This window comes from Hirundo rustica, chromosome 1 (assembly GCF_015227805.2).
Source record: "Hirundo rustica isolate bHirRus1 chromosome 1, bHirRus1.pri.v3, whole genome shotgun sequence".
NCBI classification, from domain to species: Eukaryota; Metazoa; Chordata; class Aves; order Passeriformes; family Hirundinidae; genus Hirundo; species Hirundo rustica.
Genome location: NC_053450.1, coordinates 34608871 through 34628916, shown reverse-complemented (window position 1 = coordinate 34628916; position 20046 = coordinate 34608871). Strand labels below are relative to the sequence as shown.

General features: G+C 36.1%; 1 protein-coding gene across 3 annotated transcripts in view; it reads left to right on the top strand.

Moving 5' to 3' along the window:
• PREX2 (phosphatidylinositol-3,4,5-trisphosphate dependent Rac exchange factor 2) overlaps nucleotides 1-20046 on the top strand; it is a 177466-nt gene that overhangs the window by 63075 nt on the left and 94345 nt on the right. For all 3 annotated transcript variants that reach the window (XM_040058544.2, XM_040058553.2, XM_040058562.2), the window contains exons 8-14: nucleotides 861-994; nucleotides 3058-3161; nucleotides 10110-10259; nucleotides 12864-13008; nucleotides 14597-14697; nucleotides 18447-18550; nucleotides 19863-19912. In XM_040058544.2, coding sequence (XP_039914478.1) covers nucleotides 861-994; nucleotides 3058-3161; nucleotides 10110-10259; nucleotides 12864-13008; nucleotides 14597-14697; nucleotides 18447-18550; nucleotides 19863-19912 — 788 coding nt within the window. The remainder of the gene's footprint in view (nucleotides 1-860; nucleotides 995-3057; nucleotides 3162-10109; nucleotides 10260-12863; nucleotides 13009-14596; nucleotides 14698-18446; nucleotides 18551-19862; nucleotides 19913-20046) is intronic.

The window sequence follows — 20046 nt, the reverse complement described above, 5'->3', positions numbered from 1 at the left end:
GTAGATAATACAATTATCAATAGGACTGTATGGACATGCACATGGACAGCAGCTCTGTCCCCCAGGACCATGATTTTTCAGACTAGCAAAATGCATCTCAGAATTCAAGGTAGGCTTCCCTGAGAAGTAAATTTCTCTTTACAAGAAAGAGAAGTGCCATGGTTTTTTTTTTGGTTGGTTTTTAAAAAATATTTTCCTTCATTAAAGTTACTTTTCTTTCATTAATTTTTATGAAAATGCCTGACACCTTTTCACATGAATGATCTGTCTTGAAGCAAAAATGAGGCATGGGAAATTTTACCCCAAACATCTAAACCTTACCAGAATTTTGATGTCTTTGGAGTAGGTTAGGAGGAATTTTACCAGACAGACCTAGCTGTACATGCCACTCTTAGCTTTGCCCAAGTTTTATATCTTGCTGTTTTTTAATTTTTGCTTTTGTGCTTAGGTTAATCTAGTATAGAAGTATCTACACTTAGTGAAGTTCAAGTCCCAGGCTGCTTCAGCTTCCATTTCATCATGGAATAGATTGTCTTGTAAAGGCCCATTTTCAGACTTTTCTGAATAAAGTTGCTGAGGGTAGGAGTTACTGGATGAAGTTGGCCTGATTTTCAGGAGAGGTCTTCGCACAAAAGTAATGTAATTTGGAAGCATTTTGTGATTAAACTATCTATTCAGAAGGTGGTGTTAAGCATCATTACAGATTATTACATAATTACAATGCAACAAATTACCATGACTTGTTTTTTCGGTCTTTCCAGAGAATTGTTATACTTGTGAGTTTGTGTAAGAAACTTCTTAATTGGTGCAAAGTACTTCGGTTCTTCACTTAAAAGTAATCTTTTTCCACTCAATTTTAGGGCTCCAACATCACGGACACGTGTACAGAAATGCTGAGAAGTGGACTACTACTGAAAATTTCAGCAGGAAATATCCAAGAGAGGATTTTTTTTCTTTTTGATAATCTCTTGGTCTACTGCAAAAAAAAGCACAGGTAAATTATTACTTTCAAAAGTGATGTGTTTTTCTCATGGTAGAGCTAATCGTGAGTATGCTGTTCCATAGGAAACACAGCACAAGAGTTAGCATTTTTAAAAAGAAACTTATCAACTAAAGAGAAATGTATTTAATTCAAGCAATTGGAAAAAGAAATACGGATGCAGAATTCTAGTGGTGAAGTATGGGGAAAAATAATCTGTTTTGTCAGCCTTCCACAGCAGGTATGTGATGGCCTCACTCTCTTCTAGGAAGTGTAAACAATCTGATTTTTTAGTTCAAACAGATTAGAATTGTAGCTTGTGCAATAAAATAAGTCTCTTCAGATTCAAGAGTTTCGTGCTTTATATTTGTAATCAGAGAAAACAGCCAGAAAGCTGCTGCTTGCTGCATTCCAAAGAGCAATTCCTTAGTTCAGCAAAATGCTTCTGTAGATAATGTTGTGAGAAATAAGGGTTCTCCGACGTATGTATATCCCTCTTGATGCTCAAGTTTGTCTTTTTAATCCAGAAATAGTTTTAGAGTAGCCACTAAATACATACTACTGGGTAGATATTTTATAGATCCCTGGATACATTATAAATATTTTAAAAATTTTTGAGATTTGTTGTAGTTTACTGTCCAGCAATTAGAAACAAGTTGCTGGTTACATAGTATCTTTTCAGTTGTCCTCCGCTAAGCTGCATGTTTTTGTAGCCGTATTCTCGCTAAAATTCACTATTGGATGAAAATCTCAATGTGCATGAAAGGTTCTCTGTGGTTTCTTTAGTTTCGAACAATCATGTCCTTGGCTGGTATCATGGTGGCATCTCTGCAGATATAGGAGTAGCTCCATTTAGAGTATAATATCAAAGTTAAGATGGGGAATTAATTTATTATTTCCAGCAAGATACTGTAAGTATTGATTATGTTAAGTATGTAAAGAGAGAAATTGTATTTTGGCAATTTAGCAAAAAATGCCTCGCCTTTATAGTATGGGGTATTTTATGTAATTTTTAACTGTCCTCTTGTGACAGTGTTGTGTAAATATGGAATGCTGTATTTGGGTTTACAGTTTTAAAACTCAGTAGAGCTATTGGATTTACTCACTTGGAAAAGAAAAAAAAATGGAATTCTGAAGCTTTATGCTTGCTTTGCATTTTTGCTTTCTTTGTATTTTTAATGTATTACTCAATTTTTGAATGATAAATTTATGTTTAGTAGAGTTACTCATAAGACAGTAATGAAGTAATGATTGAGAGGCAGGTAATTTTCTGAAAATTAGTACCTTTTTGGAGTGAATGAAGGTCAAAATTCAGGAGATCCTTAATTCTTAGGAATTGACCTTTGATATACAATACTAATTATCATCACAGGAAAAAACGGATAGACAATAATCCCTGGCTTATCTGAGGTGTCTAGAATTGGGGTTCTCCAAAGTCATTGGCTTCTCTGGGAACAGTTACAGCGATGAAAACTACTTTGGAATATATTGCAGTGAAACTGCCACAAAACTTCATCAGTCCTTAATTATAATTCTTGGTTAACCCTTATGTTGGGAAGGAAACATGTTGTCCTCATTCTTCTCTAGATAAATTCCATTTATGATACTACTGTACAAAGGTCAAGATTTGTATCCAAAGACATTCTCATTTAATTTTTTTCAGTCATACTACCCCACATCTAGAAATGCTGAATTTCTAGACTAACATAGGGAGACCACATCAGTTAGGAGGAAGGGCACTCTGTTTTTGGTCTTTGATGGCAGACAACAGCATATAGGTACCAAAGTGTTGGAAGAGAGCTTTTATGGAGTGAGGCTTTCCCAAAGAACTCTCATTCAGGCAGGAATTTGCAGCTTACTCTTACCAGCCAGAGCATCTTTGCATTTCAACATCCACATTTTTGCATCTCAGCATTTCCACATTTCCAGCATCCCATTCAGCAATGGTTTCCGCAGTTCAATTGTGCAGGGATAAAGGTATTGTGATGCTCCCAGTGGTCTCTAAATGCTTCATGGTACAGCGTCGAAACATAGAAGAAGGGAGTGGATGACGTGCTTGTCTGCTCTTTCTTTTTCAGGAGATTGAAGAACAGCAAAGCATCTACAGATGGCCACCGTTACCTTTTCCGGGGCAGAATAAACACAGAAGTTATGGAAGTAGAGAACGTAGATGATGGAACAGGTGAGTATATTTGTGTGGCTCATTTACAGAGCTGTCTTTTGAGGTGCTGAAATCAAATGCAGCTTCATAATTTCTTTGAGAATGGAGGATGCTCCTTATATTTAGAAAGAAAGAGGATGATGGCTCTTTAAATGCACTCTCTATTACTATCAAAATTCTGCTGCTGTGACATATCCTTGTTTTCATCCATTAGCAGGGCAGCCATAGATGACTATTTTATGCTTACATGCGAAGAGTAATAAAATAAGGTGACATTTATTGCTCAACTGAAATTACATATTTAACTTCACTTTACAGCATTCCAGCACTCTTAAAGAATGTATCCCTATGTACCTGGTACATTTATAACAGCAGGTGGAAAATGTACCTCTGTTGGGATGAAACACTATAAATGCTGAAATTGTAACATAAGGAAGGCTTTTAAAAAATATCTTTAGGGAATATAAGCCATAAGATTACTTGAAATTTTCTTGACATATTAGTAAAGTGAAAACCCAATGTATTCCTAGACATGTCAATTTTTGTTTTAGAAACTTGAGTTTAACTTTTGAGTTTAACAGCAATGATTTTTTTCTTCCAATTAAAATAGTTTGGGCTTTTTTAATGTAAAGCTAAAAAGAAAAGTGGTATGTGAAACTTGCAGTGGCATTGCAAATATATAAATCTGGAGGGAATTTCTGTGAGTTATATATTGCTTCTCCTGATATTTTAAAATAGTGTTAGGTTTGTCCTCTATTATGTTTTCCAAGCATTTCTCAGTGTAATTTTGTTCTAAAATTGAGCATTAATAACAATGATTTTACTTCTAAGTAAGCTTCATAGGAATTCAATATTTCTTTAAAATTAAGATTTTTTTTTTAATATTCTTGAGCTCTTTGTGTTCAGAATAGTTTGCTCACTTCTTGTTTTATCTACAGAGTAGATAGTGGAATTGACTTGGAGAACAAATTGACTATTGTTCTTATTGCAACAAAATAGTTTATTGGAAGACTTGTCTCTTTCCTCCACTTCATATTTTAAAGTCTTTCAACCTTTTTTCAAGTGTTGTGTTGTTATTTTATTATTTCTTATTTTATAATTTTATTTTTGTCCTTTGGATTTTGTTTTTTGATCAGTTTGCTTCCATCTTTTGTCATTCATGTTCAATTTTATAAAGAAATTTCATTAATAAATGCTTGGAATTCATATCTAAAGTGTCTAGAGCTGAAATTTTACTGGTGCCAGAATAATTACTTTAGTGCTGCAACGTGGGATGTCTGCTACTAATCCCAGGATTGTCTGGCTTTTCTGAGTGCATTATTTTTCTGTCTTTTTATTTGTGTTCAAGAATACCAGAGCAGAGCGTTTTATACAGTACTGGTGCCTATCCCATTATATTTTATGCTGTATTAATGTCTGAGAGTAGGACTGATAATTGCTTTCTTTTCTGTACTGAGTTTTATCTTACCATTTCTACAATTTGTTAAGCATTCAGAATTCACGTCTTGTTCCCCAAAGCTCTTGCAATGCTTCTTGACTTGGTTCCCTGAACAATGTTACCACTGGACCGTTTAAACTATTGCTAAAGATGATGAAAAATGCTGAACATAAGGTAGAGCAGTGTGGTGTCACACTTGATTCATTGTCTTTGCTTACCAGATATTTCTTGTAAGAGCTTCTTTACATCTGTTTTGGGTTATGTCCTTCGCCAGGCCCACTGATTTGGTTAGTTATTTCAACCTATCTATGGGTAAACTGCAGTGAATTTCTTGAAGCTTCTTTGAGTTGAATATATTTTATTCAGTATTCCTTACCCTGCTATTCCCCTTTTCCAGCCTGTATCCCTGCCCAACGTTTAGCATTATTAATATAAAATCTCAGTGTTTTGTGTATGCAAAAAAGAGAGTAAATTATTTCAGTCTTGTACTGTTTGACTTCCTTTCATTTATTTTCTTTCATCTTCCTAAATATGCTTTAGAAATAAAAGGCAGTTTCTCTTTTTGTATCATGTCACTTTCTATGACGACATCTCTTTTCTTGTGTTAACATTACTGTGTCCAGAAAATGATACCCACCATCTTCTTCCTGATGAATATTCCAAGAATTCTGTAACTACTCATCTTTAACTGATTCCTCCCCACATATTGCCACACGTTCAGTGATGGCTTTACAAAATTCTTTGATCCTCTATTTATCCTACCTTTCTTCATTTACTTGTTCTAGCTATTCACTCCTTGGTCTTTTTCACACTGATTATTTTCCTTCCTGCCTGTTTGTTTTCTTCCTCAATGAATCTTCAATTATAATCTGGCTAAGCACAAATAGTCTTCCTCTATGCTCCGGACACCGGTTGTCTAATTTCCTTCAGCCACAGGAAATTTTGCTGCTGTCCCCACTTCCTATAGCCTTGCACCCAGTCCTGGAGGGTCCATGCTTCCTTCCCCTTTGCTCTCCTGAGCCATATCAGACCTTGTCACTTTACTATAGAGATTATTTCCAAAATCCATGCTCCTTTCCATATTTCTGTAGTATCATTATTAGTTTGGTTAGTCTGATTTCTAACTTATTGTTGTTGGTGGATGCTCAGTCCTTGGAAGCATTCTAGGTGAGGTTGGATGGAGCTCTGAGCAACCTCATCTAGCTGAAAATGTCTCTGCTCACTGCAGGTTATTTCTAACAGCCCTTCCAACCCAAACGGTGCTATGATTCTTACCTTTTTTTCTTTTTTTGGGTTTTGTTTTGTTTTTTTATTACCACATTTTCTGCTTTTTCCATTATCCAATATCCAGAAATTTATTTCTTCTTGTAATTATTGCCATTTCATCCCTCCTCTTTGTGGTTCTCTTTGAAATATGGAAATTTCTGTGTTAATTCCCTGGCCTGTGACTTCTTTCTGCCTTTTTCTTGTCACCCTCCCCTTTTTTTATATAACTCTACCTGCTCTTCTCCTTCCTTGTGAGACTTCTGTATTCCCTCTCCTCACACAGATATTTTTTTTCTTTCACTCAGATCATGATGTCCTTCTTTGACCTTCATCTGTTCTGCTTTCTTGGCTGTTCTCATTGTTTCACCCAGATGTCTTGTTCTCATCCCCTGTAGTCATCCGTGTTTGAACTGTAACCCAGTACTATTCTGCTGCCTACTTTTTGTCTCATTGCATTCCCAAGAGGAGTAATATGGTTGTCCTAGTGTCATTCACATTAGCTTTGCATGTGCTTTTTTTGGTATTGTACTATTCTATTCTCTTTAATAATTTATTACCTATCAATTTCTGTAATTCCTAATTTAGAGTGCTCTGGGTGCAGAGTGCTTATGTTTTCCTATCTGTGCAGGACTCTTTGTCATGCGCTCCAAATGGATCTCTTTATAGGCATTAAAGGCTATTGAGTCTAGATGATGCTTCCACAGTTCCTTAGTGCAGATTTTGGGATCCCCTGCTCACTTTATATGAGGAACTGTGGAGCTCCAGGGAACAGGCCAGCTGAGGGTGTTTGCCCTCAGCATTGATAGATGTAGGAATGTGGCCTTCGTTGTTTGTGAGTAGAAGCATAGAAATAACAAAACAGATTCCCAGTGTGGTTTATTATCATGCTAATGACATGCCTACAGAAATTAACAAAGCTTTTTCTGAGAAGCAATTTTTCTTTGATGAAATTAGGCCTTGGCTGAGCAGTACAGTTGGTGTAAGCTTCTTTTTATTTATTTATTTATTTATTTATTTCAGTACCATGAAGCACTCTGGTTTTTCTTGATTGCACTGATTAAAGTGGAATGCATATTACTTATCAGGGCAGACTATTTATGATCTTAAAAAAAATGTAGCTACACAACCACTTGCAAGTAATAGAAAGGTGGTTTTATGGTAATCGCATTCTTTTTTCTTTCCCACTTTCTAAAATGAGAGAAAAATACATTTCTAAAGACATTCACCAGCCATTAAATGAATGGTACTTAATTTATGAAGAAAAGCACTTGAGATTTAAAGAAGGCCAGATTTATGTTTGCCTCTAGTATAGTAGTTCTGTTCTCTCTAGTCTTGAAAGGAGGCATGATACAGAAAAAAACACACCATGATAAAAGTAGCTGGAAACTGCATCAAAAAGTATATCCAGAGGATGGCAGTTGATATTGTGCAGCAATTATTCCCTTGGTATTTCTGAACAGTGATGCTTCTAAGAACCTCTGAGAAGCTTAAAAGTCCTTCAATAGAGTGACTTCTGTTTATATTCTTAAGGGAAGAAGGAAATTCTTTTGTATATGGCTGCAACAAATGTCATCTTATGCATCACTCAAAGATGTGAGTCTTGAATTTTGAACAATATATTGCAGTTCAAATTACCAGCTTTAATGTATTACCAAACCACATTAAAAGATGATGTCATCTTTCATCACCTTTCTTAGGGAAGTTGCAGGTTTAATGATTTGTTGATCCTGCTTATTCCGACTTTGTATGGAGCAAACGGCAGTCTCATGCTCTTCTTCCTTTTGTAACCTTTATGTCAGGTTTGCAAATTGTTTGTTTAACCTGACTGGCAGCTGTGATTGAACTGATGTGAAATATGTGCAGAGCAGCTGGGCAGCCAGGACATGCACACCTCCTGGCTGGCCAGCAGCTCTTGACCAGATTTTGCCCAACAGCCAGTCCAAAGAAGGTAGGAGTTCATATGGGATGACAGTGTAATGCCAGACTGCTCTGGACTATGGATATAGGTGCGTTGGGGAGAATAAATTGCTCATGGGAGCCTTGAAGGATTGTAGGAATTGCTCTCCTTCATGGAGAATGTCAAGAGCAAAGCAGAAAGCAGATGTGTTGCAGTAAGAGACAGAGACTGAAGTCTAAGTGGGCATCACAGCACTGCATTACTATAGCAAAGCTGGACAACTGCTGCACATTTTCATTCACCTGAGCTCTGTGCCCTCTGTATACATTAGGTAGTCACAGTGCCTGCTTGGTGATGGGGCTTTTCCTAGAATTCTGTGAGTTTGTGGTGAAATGCTCCTGGCCCTGCAGGTCATTAGATGCCAAGGAAGTTGCATATTTATCGATATGCAATTTATCAATATGTAGTCATCTCTACATAGAGAGGCTCAAGTCTGAACACACCATTTTTTTTCTGAATTAAGCTACTAAGTTAACACCAAATTTTTGTCCAAAGTGGGAGGATCTAATTCCATTTGTGAACCTGAGTCCTCATTTTTAATTTTTTTTTTTTTTGCCACAATTTTAGGTGTTATGGTTCAGTGTACCAGTAATCATTTCCCTACACAATGTCTTGTGATGATAGACATACAAGTAACAAAGACTACAGGAAAATTATGACCCTGTAGTTTTATATGTATTCACCTCTAACTTAATAAATAAACAAAAGAACATTAGCTTTAATTCCTCTAGTAGTGCTTCTGCCTCTGCACTCCAAGGGTCTGCAGTCTGTTAGTTGAGAGTTTCTGTCTGAGATGTATTTCTTACCCTTGACTTTTTGGTCTGATCTTCTAAGAGTGCATGAATAGTATGATGGGTAATTTTCAAGAAACAATGTTTTTAAAGAAACAAAGGATACTATGCATAGGCTATGCAAATAAAAATATGATAAATAGGTAAGTGGCATAAGCATGATGTAAGAAAAATAATTTCATTTTTTCCCGTCATAGATTTGCTTGCACTTTTTTACGTGCTTTGAGTACGAGAAAGTTTGATTTAGAAATTTTAGAAATTAGCCCTCAGTCTCATGATTTTCTAGTAGTTCCTGACATTTCCCAGCCCAGTACACAAAGCTTGGCTGCTTTCCATCTAATTAAAATGCAAAGTTATTGAAAGGATACTAGCATGTCTGCTGAGATTTATGATAAATCTTAGCAAGCATTTCAGCAAGGGTTTCAGTCTCAGAAAATCTCATCCTAAAAAATAGAGCTGAAAAAGTATTTACTAAACAAAACACTGCGTAGTTATTGCATTAGTTCAGGGTTGACCTTAGGACTTCTTTTGCTACTTAATGAAAATTCGTGGTGAGAAAATATTGACCTTTGATTTTTCTTAATGTTTTGTATGGGAGTTGCTAGCTCTATTTTTTTAGTCTGTGTTTTATGAAAAAAAGATTATTTCTTATCATAAGGCATTTATGCCTCACAAATTTTCCCCCAGGAAAGTCATGTAGCCCTAGTGAAGGATAGTTAGGGGGTTAGTTTTGGAATTTCTAAATGAGACTAACATGGTAAAATCAATTGCTATAGAGGTACATACAGAGTAATAACTAGTAAATAGCTTAATTTCTAGAGCATAGATATTTTTACATGGTAGGTGTCAGGAGATCTAGTTATCTAAGAATATCAGCAACCCTTTCCTCTCGTAGTGTGTCCATAAGGCTGTTAAGAACATATTTCATTAATTATGCCTTTGGTCTTAGATCGGAAACATCTTTACTATATTTCAGTTTGTTTAAACTAGTAAGAGTAGATATTTGCTTATTCAGGTAACCAGTAAAGATACACCAAACAGCTGTGCTTTAATTACTTGTGAAATTGAAATTGTATTCCCCCCTTGTATATTTAGTCCTTTTTACACTTAACAGTAAATCAGTCAATCAGCAAAGCAACTCTGAGAAATTTAAGGGGCAAAAGCACAATGCTTCTTGTTTAAGGAATTATTTATTACAGTTTAACACAAAAGTACTCCAAGTACCATTATCTTTCCTTTTAGTAGAACTCTGCCTGTTTTAGTGTTGACTTTATACTTTCTTCCATATGCTAGGCAAATCTCTGTTACACTTTACAAAGGACACTGCTTACTAAAATTAAAACTAGAGTTTATTTAGTTATAACATAGTTCACAGTGGCACAGATAAATTTAATTTTTATTCTTCTGTATTTTCTGGGTTTTTATGTGGGGTGATAAGTTTTTTATAATTGTGGCAATTATTGCTGTTGCTTTTTTTTAAGAGTCTGTGTTCTTTTAGCAATTTTGTCTCTTCTCAGCTGATTACCACAGCAGTGGCCACACTGTCATTAATGGCTGGAAGATCCACAACACAGCAAAGAATAAATGGTTTGTATGCATGGCAAAAACCCCTGAAGAGAAGCAAGAATGGCTGGAAGCTATTTTGAAAGAGCGAGAGAGAAGAAAAGGTAGGTCAATTAACTTCCTTGTGTCACTCTGCCAGAAAGCCATACTGTATTTTTATGTTGAGATATAAAGCAAAACCAGCTGGTAGGCAAACTTGTGGTGTCGGGTTCAGCTGAAGATTTATGACTACCAGCCTGGGAAAAATGAATCAATCTTGTACTGGGAAGGACATAAAATCTTGAATCGTATATGCAGGTAATAAATGCTGTTTGGGAAATGGGGAGATGATTTAATCTGTGATTTTACAACTTATCCTCAACCAGTATAAATTGTCATAAATTCATTGAGACCTGTTTATTATCATGACTTGTGGTATCTGAGGGTCTATCCTGAATGCCTTGTGGGATTTGTATGCAGTGATTTCCTTTGTGCCTGGCCATTTGAATCACTGAAATGAGCAGGCTTTTTGTGTTGGATCTTAATGCAGATGATCCAAACTAAAATGGTACACAATACATTCATGACTCCATCTTGGATGTGTTATCTCCTACCCAAGAAAGGAATCACCATTTCCAATTACCTTTGGAAAACCACTACCTTTCTGAGAAACTGAATTAAGGTGGAAGAATACTTGGATGACGTACAATCCTGGTCTCAGATGTGACCACAAATTACTTCATGTGTTCAAGGTGAACCTAGCACGAAGCAGAGAAAGATAACACATTATAATTTTCTGTAGTTAATTTAATTTTCAAGCTCAAATATCCTAATTAGTAATGTTATTTGGAGCCTTGATATTGAAAGAAAATATGACCTTGCATTTAGATATATGATTATTTTCCGATTTTTGTAGGTTTTCCATTGCCTGTTGCAGTAACTGTTGGCTTGTGCCTCTGTTGTAAATGGACAATAACAATTTTTTCTTTGGCCTTTTAAAGTTGAATACTGGATGTTCTAGAATCTTTTGTAGGACCGGAGTTTCAAGTAGGGTGTCTCAGCACTGGCTAATCAGTAGTCTCATCAGGAATTTATAGCAGAAAACTAAAAAGATAGTCTTTAGAGGTCTAAACACTCAACAATTTTAAAATATGAAAAATGTTTAAAAAATGAAAAAGCAATGTGGTAGACATGGTGCCAAATGCAAAAGAAACCCCAGGTTTGTCTGCTTCTCTCTGGGACCTTGTGTGGAACTGACTAAAATGTTTTCAGTACATTTTAACTTTTCTGTTGAGCTTCATGTCTCCCTTACATTTTTTATGCTTTAGGGAAGAAATACAAAGAGTAGGTAGTAGTATTTTTTGTTGATGAGTTCTTACTATTCCATACTAATCAACTCAGCAGCTCGTAGTAGAAATGAGTTGGAGCTAAACTTTGGCAAGCTGGAGGTCTGAGGTGTCCATCCCAAAGCCAATGCATGTCTTAGGATTTTAGCATCCTATGATTTGTGGAAGCTTTCAGGTCCTGATGCTCTCATTGGGTTTGCCAACAAGAAGACAGCGGTGAAACAAGGAGGAGACAAGGCGCACATTTTCAGATTGCAACACAGATGTGTCAAAAACCAAATGAGTTGGGAGACTCAGAGATTCAATGGACTGAGAGAAGCTAAACCTGTACTTTTACTTGGAATCCATGTAGCAGATGCTGAACAAAAATGAGACAATGCCCTGAATTAAGTGATTCAGCAGAGTTTTCAGCTTTTGTGATAAATAATAAATTAGGACCACTTCGTAGATTTTATTTACTTGCTAGGGGAAATCAAGATGTATTGGAAACTCCTTGCAGAAATTTTCTGTCAATTTGGTGGCTTTCCTGTGAATGCCTGAGGCATTCAGCAAGTTAGAAATTTATTTCAAAGGTGGTCATCTTTAAGACTGATCATGCTGTGATGACCTTGTTTGAAAAGTCAATACAAATAACAGCATCAACATCCTATAGGCTCCAGAAGTAGTATATTAGTGAAGTTTCCTTTTCCCTGGGCTACTCCAAGTTTTATTTTGTTTTTGTGACATCACCGCTACCTGGTTCATACAGAAAATCCTTATTAATACTTAGTGCCCGGTACCATTGTTAGCTTCTTCTCATGACAGGCGTGTTTCTTCAGGCTGTATTTTCAAAACTAAAGATGTGCCTGTGCCTTACTCAGATGGAATATCATAGAATGACTTGAGTTGAAGGGGGCCATAAAGATCTTCTAGTTCCAGCTCCCCTGCCAAGCCTGAATGCCTTTGTGGAAAAGGGGTGGATTATCTATGTGAAACTAGCATATGTATACCTGATAACTTGTTACAACTATTAACAGGAAATTTGAAAAATATTCCTTTAGGTAAAGGTCTTTTTATTATCATGGTAAGAGCAAACCCAAGGCTCTTTATTTAAAACTTGTGAAGACATGACTACTCCCTTGCAAATGTTCATGTACTGAAGTCTGGTACAAAATAAATGATGTTGATAGAGTAGCAATTTAACTTCCCTGTGAGAAAACCATCTCTTGGTTCTGCTTTATGAAGATCAGATGTTCAAAGTTTAACTTGATCGTGCGAAAATAATGAAAAACAGTTCTTTAACTTTTTTGTATGTAAAATATCCGTATTGCTTCTCTTTTTCAAGGAAGATACTGAAATATAATGGCAATATCACTTCATAAAATGTTAATGCATTTTTGGCAGGTTTAAAATTGGGCATGGAACAGGACACTTGGGTGATGATCTCTGAGCAAGGAGAAAGATTGTACAAAATGATGTGCAAACAAGGGAATCTCATCAAAGACAGGAAGAGGAAATTAACCACTTTCCCCAAATGCTTTCTTGGAAGGTATTATATGCATTTGATAGCATGAATTCTTACCATCTAAACCCACATTTTAAATCTTCTTTGGGATTCTGTAAAACCATACTTCATTTGTAATGTCTGTTAGGCCTATTTGCCTCATAGAATTTAGCCAGAATGTGAAATGATCAGCCTGAAATTTATGAGTGTATACTTGTATTGCAAAGTAGCTCTATTAATGAGAAAAGGCTGCTAAAGGAAGGGTGTCATGAAAATATGGAAATGCATCAAGTGAATTAGTTTCTCTCAAGAAATCGCAACTTGTTGAATGCATTTTGTCTCTTCTCTGTGATGACTAGTTTGGAGTGTAAAATTTGATTTATTCCACCTAAAAGTAGTCTTTGTCTCTTAAAACAGCTCCTGTCCTCTTGCTTGAAGTTCAGAAACAGAGTTACTAAATAAGGTTTACATGTTTAAATTATTTATAATGCCTTATTATGCCTGTGGCTTGAAAAGACTGAAAGAGAAATAGATGCCCTAAAAATGTGTATATGAAAAAAAAAAATTAGAAAGTTTGGGAGACAGGAGGGTTATCACTTACTTCATTTGGCCATGAGATAAGTATGAAGACTTACGACCATAAGTTAAGTGTGAAAAGCATTTTTATAAAATAGAGTGTTTTGTGCAAAAAAAGTTGTTGAGAAGATAGCACTGAGTTCAAATGGTGAAATAAAACTTGGGAGATTCTTAAGCACTGTCAGAAGTGACACAGTTGAAGAGAAGTGAAATCAGGATTAAGATTAATGATTCAGTTATGGTGGAATCATGTTTCCTCTGTGAAGTTGTTGGCTGCCGGTGAAGAACACACTTCTTGGTGTGAAGTGGTGAGGAGCCATTTAAATCTACCATCAAATGGCTTTTTTTCAGTGCTCTCTTTGGAGTGAAATGTTTTGAAGAATGCTTCTCCTGGACCTAGGGTCACCAGTTAAAACCCATGAATGTGAAGGTTGCACTACCTCATTTTCTCTTGATTGGTTGTGCTGCCTCGTTTTCTCTTGATTTGTGACTTGCCCATCTTATGTGCTATAGATCCAACGTCTCTGAACTCTGATGAAAGCATCAGCTTTGCTTTGGTAGAAGCCAGGCATTTTTTGCACATGAATATATACCTGGTGAATATGCTCTGGATGTCAGTATGTTTGACACACCTGGGGAGTGACAAGCCTACTGGTCTGTCACACTATGGTTATGTTCTGCCATTGTGGCGTATCTGCCCTGGATAGGTGCAGAAGGAACACCTGGGTTTGCCTTATATTGGTCTGTCTGAACACATGCAGCTATGCTAGTTGAGGATATCCCAGAAAACATGGAAAATCTTTGCTATGTGCCAGGTTAATTTCATGCATGGAAAACTGAGCAGAAAAGACGTATCATGCAAAACCATATGTGGTTATGTCAAAATAATAGAAAAGCTGTGAAGAGTGAGTTTTTTAAAGGTGGTATGACATTTTGAGGATCATTGGGCTAAAGAATCATTTACGAGACTAGTAAGAAACACTAGTAATGGAGCGGGACATGCAAGTAGGTCTGGTGGTATGAGATGTATAGCTTGTTTTCTGTATCTGTTTTTCAGTGAATTTGTGTCCTGGTTGTTGGAAATTGGAGAGATACACAAAGCTGAAGAAGGTGTTCACCTTGGCCAAGCTTTACTAGAGAATGGTATTATTCACCATGGTAAATACAGTTTAAACTTACTTTTTTTCAAGATAATTGTTACAACTAGAATGGACTTCATTTCATTTCATGGTCTTGTTAACACAAGCTTGTTGAATCTGCATTATATCCTTACAGGGGTCTCATGGGGCTGTTGTCCACGTCCATAGCAGATTTACTGTGAAAGGCTCCACTGATTTAATCAGATTTCCTCTATGCTGTTGGGATCACAACATCGGGAAAAGGGACCTAGAGAAACATTGCTGTTCTCTTGTAAGCAAAAAGATATCCTGGAGGAATATAGAACTGTACACTGCTTGTAAGGATTCTAAGGATTCTTTATTAAGGCCAGGCATTTTAGGGATAGGTGTTCAGCTAAGACTTGGACATGACAGTGGGTCACAGCTGGCTGTTTTGATAAATGTGCCTGCTCATTTGTAAGGTGTTACAAGTGGAGCTGATGAATCTATAACCCAACAGTTTAATCTTTTGAATTTTAAGGCCTTCACTACTTTGTATAGTTACTAAAATTGGTATTTTGATGCTGAAATTTGCAGTCAACTCTGCATTTAGCTCATTGTGGAGAGAAGTATCACTGAAAGGGTTCATTTTTTTTAGCCAGGAAGAAGGTTTGATTTCTGCAGGTAATTTGCATTGGCAACATTTTTCTCTTAGCCCAGAGTATGTTCTTATCTCTGTTGTTATTATAAGGTATAGTCTAACAGGACCATATAAGTAAACTGCAGAAACTTCTGGTTTTGAAGCCGTATTTTACAGAATCACATATGATAGGTACAGTCACTCAAAACAAAGCTACCGTTCCATCATAGTTTCAGGGTGTAAATTTATATGGAATCTTTGATTATATACATTTTAATACTTCTGTACTCCAGCCAGCAGTGACTTTAATACTGAATTTAATTCCTTTGCAGTGATTTTAGTGTCCTTGACTGGAGAGAAAGTGGGAGAAACGTAGTGCTACTGCGCTATGTGTGTTTTAAACATATGTGGAGTAGGAGGAAAAATATTAGTTATTCATCAGTAGCCACGTAGTCTTCATTTCTTTAATGTCAGCCTACGTGATTTTCCTCCATCATTCAAATGTCAAATGCTATTATGTTTACTACACACACTGAATTGTTTTCAATGGAATGGTTGCCAGAGATTCTTCTCCTGATCTTGTAATTTATATCCTAAATACACCCATAGATTTTCTCAATGCAAAGTTAAATGAATATTGTGAAACTCCATGAGATAAAAGGGTAATTATATTAAAGCATAGAAATGAGAGCCAGACATGCTACTTTGAATAGAGAATCCAGCTGTGGTTCACTGAAAATAGCATTCCTAAAATAAAGTTGAATGAACCATCTGTTTTCACAGAGGGAGCAAGGGAGGAAGAACGTTTGGCTGTTATTTACATTGCAAATATTGTAGAGGCCTTTGTTGAGAGTTTGCATATTCACTAGGCTGGCCATTATTGTCACTGTGCTGAGTTCATTCTAGCAGTGACAGAACCATGTTGTGATGGTTGTTGTTGTACTTCCTGATGTGTGAACTCTGGCGAGTAGAAAAGTTACAGTTTTTCATTTTTTCTCCCCTCCACTTTTATATAATGGGAAAAACCTGTTTGTATGCTGCTGCTATTTTAAATCTAGGTGGCAGAATTCTCTGATACTTGAAATGACTTGATACCAGTCAATGGAGTGAGGTACTTTGTCCACTTGCTGCAGCTGATTAGAGATGGAAACCTTGTCTCAGTGGATTAAGGATCTTTGTAGTTACAAAAACAAACTGAATATCAGATAGTATTAAAACGAATAGGTGGCTGTGCAGTTTCTTCAACTGATGTAATGATCTGATTTAAAACTATCTTAGCAAAAAAGAATTAAAAGACCAATTTAAACCTCATTCAGGTCCCTTTTTGTAGCATATGCCATATAAGTACCTATCCCAGCATAAATGTGGGTAGAGTGTTGGATATGACTTACAAAACAACTTGGCCTTTCTTATTTTAGTGGTAATGCAGCTTTTTGTGAGCTTAAGTGTTTGAAACCCAGCGTGTTCTGTGGAGCTACTCCCTTAGTTTCTAGTGCACTGTGGTAAGTTGGGACTGCAGAGACAGAGTGGTACTTGTGTTCCTCAGAGAGCATAGCTCTGTTTGTCATGGGCATGCAAGAAAGGAAAGGTGCTTTGTCATCCTGGGTCTTTCCCAGTGCATCCCTGTAAGAGTGAGGAATAATTTGGTTTTAGGCAAAACTATCTTGATGGCATTTTTTTATTTTTTTATTTTCGGAACTTGGTGCATATAAAGAACTCTTTATATGTTAATCTATTGGAATACATTTTTTTTCTTCAACAGTAGGAATACTTTTTAACTATAGAGCTAGAATAAATCTTTTTTTTTCTTAGTTAAATGGTCACAGTCCATTAAAATTCACTTAGTTACTTACATTAGGCATTATATATGAAAATTTTGTAGTCTGTATCTCATTTAGAGGCAATGATACGTAAAGGAGATTAGGAATTATTTTGAACTACCATTAGGTCAAGACAACTGGAATAGTGTCCTGGGCTTTACTATTAGTGGGTGTATCAAATGCAAGTAGAGATGTTATTTTGCTCTTGCACATGACACTGGTGAAACCACTTAATATATGAAGTTCAGTTTTTATGTCCGTGTATCAGATGATGTGTGGAAATACTGAGGAGCTTGACGGGGCATGAAAAATGACACAGACGGAAGGCACTTCACTATACAAAGTTTATGATGCCCAACTAAATTTTTAGAAGAGAATTATGTATGATGGCTTAATCACTTGCTACAGGAAGCCATGCACAGAATTACCTAACTCTGTCAGGTGTGTTATTCTGATAAATGAAGACATTACACCGCCCTCCTTTATCAGTTGATGACATGTAAATTGACTTTCAAAATTAAAGCTTACAACTGCAAGCAAAGCTGTAATTAATAAAGTAGTTGTCCTAGGATGGTGATGATGCCTAAGCCTGTCCTCAGCCATCAAATGGATCAGCTGTTTTTCAGAAAGATTTGCATCAGTACCGTTCCCAGGAGAATCTTTGTATCTTATGATATGACTTGTTTTGACAAAACCCTTGAAGTTGTGAGGTTTATTGCTGGAATCTTATGAAACTCTGGAAGTCCACCTGTTAAGATCCTTTTCCCCAGGTCTTTGGAGAAAATAGACTATCAACATCTTCATAATAATTCCCGGTCTCTTGCACTTATGACGTTTAAGTGGCTATATATAGAGGAAGATGTTCCTCTCCTTTGTTCTCGCTGCAAGACTGGTCATTGTGTTGTGGACTATTTGTATATTTACTGAATCATCTGAGATTGGCCTCATCAAGACTGAGGACAGAAAATAATGTGGGAGAATAATATGAATAGTTGCAAAATAATCTTATTTGGCTATTTGCTTGAAAAGCTTTGCAAAAGCACTGAAGACTAAAAAAGTTTGAGTGCCTAATTTTTCATGCTGTCCCCTGCCTGTCTTCCTTGATCTTTGCCCCATGACTTGAAATGGTTTGTTTTCTTCTGTACCACTTAGATGTTGTAAGAAATATTGTCACCAGTGACGTAAAGGAGCTTAGGGCAGATGATCTAATTGGGGTTCTTGGCCTTCTGAAATCTACCTATTGCTGTGTTTAGGGCTCTTAGTAGGAGAAATGATGCTGACCTTCTTCTCTTTCCTTGGTTTCTTTGGAAAGTTATTACAATGCCTTTTTTTTTTTTTTTTTTAATTTAGTTACAGATAAGCACCAATTCAAACCTGAACACATGCTGTACAGATTCCGATATGATGATGGAACATACTATCCCAGAAATGAGATGCAGGATGTGATCTCCAAGGTACAGAATATAATAGTTGAAATTACTAGGAAGAGTACATCAGAAACTGAGATTCCGCTTGAAAAGTAATGGAAGATTTGCTGGGATAAACAACATACCCTCACAGTTGCCACTCTATATTTATGTGAATCAAATTCAGTTTTCCATTTGTAAGCTTTTTGGTTAGTTTTTATACATTTTAAATGCAAAATGACAATTTACTATAATGTAGTTACAGTTGCTATTCAGTGGTTTCGTATGCAGGATGCATTGCCTGTGTTTCTGGGTGATCCTGAAGCTGAGATTCAGTCTACTGTATTTTTTAGTCCCTTCTCATAGATATGAAGATATACGTAGGAAACAGTTTTCGGATTTCCCTAAAATCTCAGTGTCCTTTATTAGTGCCCGAATAAGGCTGTAAATCTATAGTCACACAGATGTTTAAATATAATAGGTTATAGTACTCATCTGTGCTACTGACAAGAATGAAAAGATTGATAAAAGTTGCCTTTAAACTCATTAATATTCAAGTTTGTCATGATGCGGAGTCAGTAGAAAATGTCTGCATTTGGGTATTACACTGCAGTATAATTTAATTTTTGCTCCACTGGTTAATGTAAAGTGTATCTAGACAAATATACAATACTGAACACCCAGGCAGAGCAAAGTAGGATGGAATCTAATTTGACACAACTTTTAGTCATTATACTTGCATATTGTAAACATATTTACTTTGTTACGGTTTCCTAAGTAATACTAATGTGCTTTTCCTTTTTTAAATACAATTTTCTGATGGTAGTTTCTTAAATTACTCCAGATGTATAACTTACTTGTTTTGATAGAAAACATTTCTAATCTTTGAATCTTTTTGCATTTTAAAAGTTGATTAGTTACAATTCTTATTTATAAGCAAAGTATTGATGCATATGATGAAATGCAGTGGTTTTTACTTTAATTAATCAGTTGTGTGTTGAATAACAACCACTGTTTGGGATAACCTTAATGGGTAGAAATTTTTTATTTTTTGTGTGCTTTTCTTTCTAAGTATTTCAAACCTTCAGGATATTTTAATGCTACCTTGAAGCTAATCTGTTTTGCAGGTGTCTCAGTAAGTTTAGGTTAGATTGCAAATGTTTTCATTCTCATAATTTATTCATCAATATTTTTATCGGGAAATGTTGTTTTGGCGTATTAAAATACATAGAAATTTTAACAGATCTTTTTACTATGTAAATGAAATCCATTGACAGCATACAGGCTTCCTTACTGTGTCCCTGCCTCTTGACTGTGATGTGAATGTGTGGTTAACTCACCACCTCTTTCTCTTTAACAGGGTGTACGACTGTACTGTCGCCTTCACAGTCTCTTTACCCCAGTAATTAGGTGAGTCTGATTGGGAAAGCCTGAGGGAGTCATTTGGAAGAAGTAGTCATCTGAAGATGTTGTGTTTGAATGTTGGAACCTAACCCATCCTTTCAAGATTGGTCTTTTGAGAGTAATCAGATAAGATTGAAATG